This window comes from Anser anser (genome assembly GCF_964211835.1).
Source record: "Anser anser genome assembly, contig: HAP1_SCAFFOLD_105, whole genome shotgun sequence".
Classification (NCBI taxonomy): domain Eukaryota; kingdom Metazoa; phylum Chordata; class Aves; order Anseriformes; family Anatidae; genus Anser; species Anser anser.
In genome coordinates, this window is record NW_028153892.1 from 190,394 (window position 1) to 195,655 (window position 5,262).

Below are 5,262 nucleotides of genomic sequence, written 5' to 3' on the forward strand. Positions count from 1 at the left end.
CAGGGCCCTTTCAAGAGGTCCTCTGGGAAACAGCACCTGTGTGTCCAGTCCTGTTTGATGAGAGCGTCTTCTCCTTGCAGCGATTCAACAGCCAACATGCTTGGACTCCCCGGCCTCCAGCCCAGCCCAGGAGCAAGGAGGTCAGGAAGAGGTGGAGGAAGGCTGAGAACCCTGCCCCAGCAGAGGAGTTGGGAGCAGCAGCCAAGCTGGAGAGACTCCAGCCTGAGTAAGTGTGTGCCGGCTCCGTTCCCGTCCTGGGGCACTCGAGTAGCTCTTGAGTGATGTCAGGACATGTCCAGGAGCCCGGTCCCTGAGTCCTGGGCTTGCCTCTGACACCCTTTGATTCCTCCTAAAGCGGGCATGACCTTGGTTACCGCCAAGGCCTAAAACTCATCACAGGTTGGAAGGGTGGGTGCACGTGGCACCGCATGGCTGCAGGGTCTGGATGAGGGGAGAGGCAGAAGGGGTGTCTGACAGAGGCTGAGGGATCCCTTTCTGCTGTGGAGGCACTCCCACCTTCCTGCCCTCTGCCCACCTCCCTGCCCTCTGCCCAGCCCAGCCCAGCTTCTCATGCTGGGCTGGCCCCAGGGCAGTGTCCGGAGCAGGCTGCTGCAGGGCTCTGGGCACTGCCACCACAGCCCCAGTCCCTCTGAAGGGCACGGCAGCTCCTGGGGGCACAGAGGGCTCAGCCCCACAGATGGGACATCCGAGGCACAAGCCAGCCCCTGGGAGGCCTGCAGCCCCTCCGTGCCATCCCTGGGGGTCTTCAGGCAGCTCCTCCTGCCCCAGGGCCAGGGCAGCCGGGCCTGAGCTGCTGCAGCCAGAAAGGATTTGCTGGTCCCATTCCTTCCTCATCAGCTGAGATCAGGTCTCAGACAAAGAAGAGGCTGTAGCTGCATTTAGTTTGCTTAAATATGCTGAGAGCCTGGGGATAGCTGCTGCCGAGAGGCAAAACCCCTCTCTCAGCAGAAGGGATGAGGAACAAAGCCTTCATCCTGTTAGCCTGATCTCACAGTGATACCCAGGCACAAAGCTGCCAGGCTGGCACCATGACTGTGGCAGGGTGCCGCCCCGGCCAGCAACAAGCAGCATTTCAGGAGCATCCAGCCCTATTGCTTCTCGTGCAAGTGACTGGCCGCCTTCCCGAGCCTGTCGGGCTTCTCGTGCATTCGACACCGCAAAGAAAAGGGAAGACAAGGCGGTGAGGCACAGGGAGCGAGCAAAGGCAGGGGCGGGCAGGGGCGCCCCGGGCACACGGGCCGGGTCCCCCCCTCAGGCCCCGAGACGCCCCCAGCCCGCCCACGACCCCTAAGATGGCGGCGCCCGCCCTGCCTGGTCAGGCGGTCGCACGGTTGCCATGGCAGCGAGCCCCAGGCAGCCGGCAGGGGGTGGGGCTCCCTTTGCCTGGCGGCTCTGGCAGCCAATCGGCGCCCGGCAACCGGTGCTGCTTCTTTCCTCTGCTCTCACTTCCGCGCTCTCCTCCTGGGCCTTGTGTTGGGTTGGGCCCGATTGCTCCTGGAGCTTGGGCACAGTGCTGCTGGGTGGCAGTCCTGTGACTGCAGGCGGGGACGAGCAAGGGATAAGTCTTTGCCACAGCATTTGCATCACGTGAAGGGAAGCTGCTCGGGATAGCACCTGAGGGCTTGGGTCTTCTTGCGCAGTTGCTGTCAAACACACTCACCAGAAAACAGACTCTAAATAGGGACCTTGTTTTGCTTGTTTCTACACGGGCTCAGGGTGATAAGGGACGTTTTTAGCCTAGAGCAGAGGAGGGTCTGAAGGGATCTCACCAATGCCTATAAATACGAGAAGAAGGTGTTTTTTTTCGTATTTGTTTTTCCCCTTATATTTGTTGGTTTATTTCTTTGTCTTCTTTCTTATGAAGTTGTTACCCATCTGAACCCCCGAGTTCTCACACTTTTACCTTTTTCAATTCTCTCATTCATCCTGCTGTGAGGGGAGAGGGGAAAAAATGGCTGTGCGGTGCTTAGGTGCCTGGCAGGTTATACAGCATCAGTCCCTGTGTGTCTTCCCTTCCTCGTGCATGCTGTCTCCCACTGAATCCCACAGGAGCTGCAGAGTCATCTTTTGCCTGTGGACATCTTAATTCGGTACTGTCCCTGTGGGTGACTCCAGCTTGACTGATCTCTCCCTTTGTGAGGCTCCAGTCACTGCCTACCCTGGGCAAATGCTGTTCCCAGTTGAACCGGTTTGTGTGTGCTCAGCTGTATCCGTGTGTGCACGTTTGTGTGTGTGTACAAGACGGTGTGTTTATGTACACACATGGGCGTATTTGCTTGCTAGCGCAAGAGTGTTGGGTATTCTGGGGCAATTTCTCCTGGTTGCTGATGCAACAAGAAGCTGGGCTGGATCTTAGGGCTGAGGGACCTTTCTTGATGGCCTGAGGGGATGGTATATGGAGCATCAGGATGTTCTCAGTAGGCTCTCTTTTCCCATGGGGCTTGCAGAGGCTTCCAGCCATGCAGAGATCCAAGGATGTTGCAAGGATCCAAGGGCTTGCTCTTTCTGTGATCACAGCTTCACTCCAGTCCTTCAGGTGTACGTGAGCTGAGAAGCCTCGTCCGGTGGTGACTTTTGAGGTAAGGGCCAACAGATAGCTTGGGGGAAACTGTCTCAAGGATGCGTGCTGGCCCTAGGAACTGCAGGACAGAAGCAAACAGACACAGCTGCACAGGGTGAGAAGTAGACCCAGCTGGGTTGGGATCACTGCTGCCAAACCCTCTCACTGGGTTCCATGGTTGTGGCAGCTTCAGGCAGCTCCCCGTTAATTTCCTGGAGGATGTCCTCTGCCCTGACAGTTGTGGGACAGTCACGGCTGTGTACCTCAGTGACTGTTCACCATTTCTGCTGTCATCAGACACCAACAGCTTACTCCTAAATCCTACCCTCGGTCTCTCACAGCTCACAAAATGAGCTTTTTCTTTGCCTTATCCGTGGAGCAACAGGCTTTTCGGGGAGCAGCTGCTCAGCCCTGGTCTTGGCACCAGCTTTGAAAGAAGAACCAAGTCTTCAAGAAGAGCACTGGGGAGATGCAATTTTATTAGGCAGACGCTATCACAGAGTTTACTCTGGCCTGCTGTTATACACATATTATAAAGCCTCGAGAGTAAACAGAACAGTTTCATTCCGCAGTAGGTGGCCGAAGAATAAAGAAACATATTTCTAAGAAATTAGTAAATGCAAATGATACTGAGGATAAAAACTTCAATAATGATAAACAAGGAGCAGGCCTGCAAGGGAAGTCATTTGTGTAGATCATTTAAATTTATCACTAATCAGAAATATCCATGCAATCACTTTCCTAACAGCACCCTTAAGCTCCTTGTTTCTCATGCTGTAGATGAGGGGGTTCAATGCCGGTGGCACAACTGAGTACAGAACTGCCACCACCAGGTCTAGAGATGGTGAGATGGAGGGGGACTTCAGGTAGGCAAATATGGTCATGCTGAGAAACAGGGAGGCCACGGCCAGGTGAGGGAGGCACGTGGAAAAGGCTTTGAGCTGTCCCTGCTCAGAGGGCATCCTCAGTACAGCCCTGAAAATCTGCACATAGGACAGCACGATGAAAACGAAACAGCCAGACGCTAAACAGAATCCAACCATAATTATCCAAACTTCCCTGAGGTAGGAGTTTGAGCAGGAGAGCTTGAGGATCTTTGGAACTTCACAGAAGAACTGGTCCACAGCATTGCCTTGGCAAAGTGTCAGAGAAAATGCATTAGCAGTGTGCAGCACAGCATGGAGAAAGCCACTGCCCCAGGCAGCTGCTGCCATCTGGGCACAAGCTCTGCTGCCCAGGAGGCTCCCGTAGTGCAGGGGCTTGCAGATGGCAACGTAGCGGTCGTAGGACATGACAGTGAGAAGATAACACTCTGCTGAAAACAAAAAGAAAAAGAAAAAGACCTGGGCAGCACATCCTGTGTAGGAAATGGCCCTGGTGTCCCAGAGGGAATTGACCACGGCTTTGGGGAGAGTGGTGGAGATGCAGCCCAGGTCGAGGAGGGCGAGGTCGAGGAGGAAGAAGTACATGGGGGTGTGGAGGCGGTGGTCGCAGGCTGCGGCGGTGAGGATGAGGCCGTTGCCCAGGAGGGCAGCCAGGTAGATGGCCAGGAAGAGCGCGAAGTGCAGGAGCTGCAGCTCCCGCGTGTCTGCGAATGGCAGGAGGAGGAACTCGCTGATGGAGCTGCTGTTGGACATCTGATGCCTGTTGGGTATGGAGATCTGTACATGTAGTAAAAGGCAATGAAAAGTTAGGACAGGTTTCTCTGAGCGAACCCTATGCCATTCCTTGTAGACCTCCCCCTGCCATACTCCAATGCTTTTTGTTTCTCTGCTGGAATCTTTCATTTAGCTCCATGACATGAGCTTCGTTTTTAAGGTTCAGTGTGCGATGAGGAGCAGGGGCCTCTGCTGCTGGTCTCGCGAGGGAATCAGTCCTGACCCAGTGCAGGGAGTACACAGGAACATAGCAGGAGGGCAAGGTTTTATTTTCAGATTTTGTCAGATGAAATCCCTTCTTACACAAAAGAGCATAGAATCACAGAATGGCTCGGGTTGGAAGAGACCTTACAGATAATCCATTTCCAAACACCTTGCCATGGGCAGGGATGCTACCCACTAGATCAGGTTGCCCAGGACCTCATCCAACCTGGTCCTGAACACCTCTAGGAATAGGACATTCACAGCCTATCTGGGCAATATGTTTCAGTACCTCGCCTCCCTCTGAGTGAAGAATTTCCTCCTAATCTCTAATCTAAATCTCCCCGCTTTTAGTTTAAAAACATTCCCCTGATCCTGTCATGATTTGATTGATCAAAAAAATAGCTCTCCATATTTTCAGAAGACCCCTTTAAATGCGGAAAAGCTGCAGTGAGGTCACCCTGCTCAGCCCCAGCTCTCTCAGCCTTTCTTCGAAGGAGAGGTGCTCCAGCATGCTGATCATCTTCATGTCAGCATGTTAACATCTGCATTCCGCTGCTACATAATGTAGTTGGCAGAAAGGAGTTTTAGGGGCAATGTTTTACATTCTCTTCCCCCTCTTCATGCCCACACAGTGTTCTCTGAAGTCAGAAATCCTGAGCATTTCTGCTGCACTCACAGGGAATGGTTGTGAGACCTGAGAGGCAAAGGGATTCCCTGTGGCTCAGAGCAGAGTGAGGGAGCTGGCTGGACTTGTCCCCAGCTGCCTGAGCTTTTGTAGATGGAGGGCAATCACATTTATGTTACCCTGAAAAGAAGCCA

General features: G+C 53.8%; 1 protein-coding gene across 1 annotated transcript; it reads right to left on the minus strand.

Moving 5' to 3' along the window:
- Window positions 1-3,253: 3,253 nt before the first annotated feature.
- LOC310891207 (olfactory receptor 14C36-like) lies at window positions 3,254-4,976 on the minus strand. Its single transcript, XM_083853488.1, has one exon. It carries the CDS (start codon window positions 4,366-4,368, stop codon window positions 3,277-3,279), a length of 1,092 nt encoding a protein of 363 aa, XP_083709614.1. The 5' UTR covers window positions 4,369-4,976; the 3' UTR covers window positions 3,254-3,276.
- Between the last annotated feature and the right edge of the window lie 286 nt (window positions 4,977-5,262).

Excerpts from the sequence above, each read along its gene's own strand:
- LOC310891207 (XM_083853488.1), bottom strand. The coding sequence starts at position 4,368 with ATGAAAGATTCCAGCAGAGAAACAAAAAGCATTGGAGTATGGCAGGGG.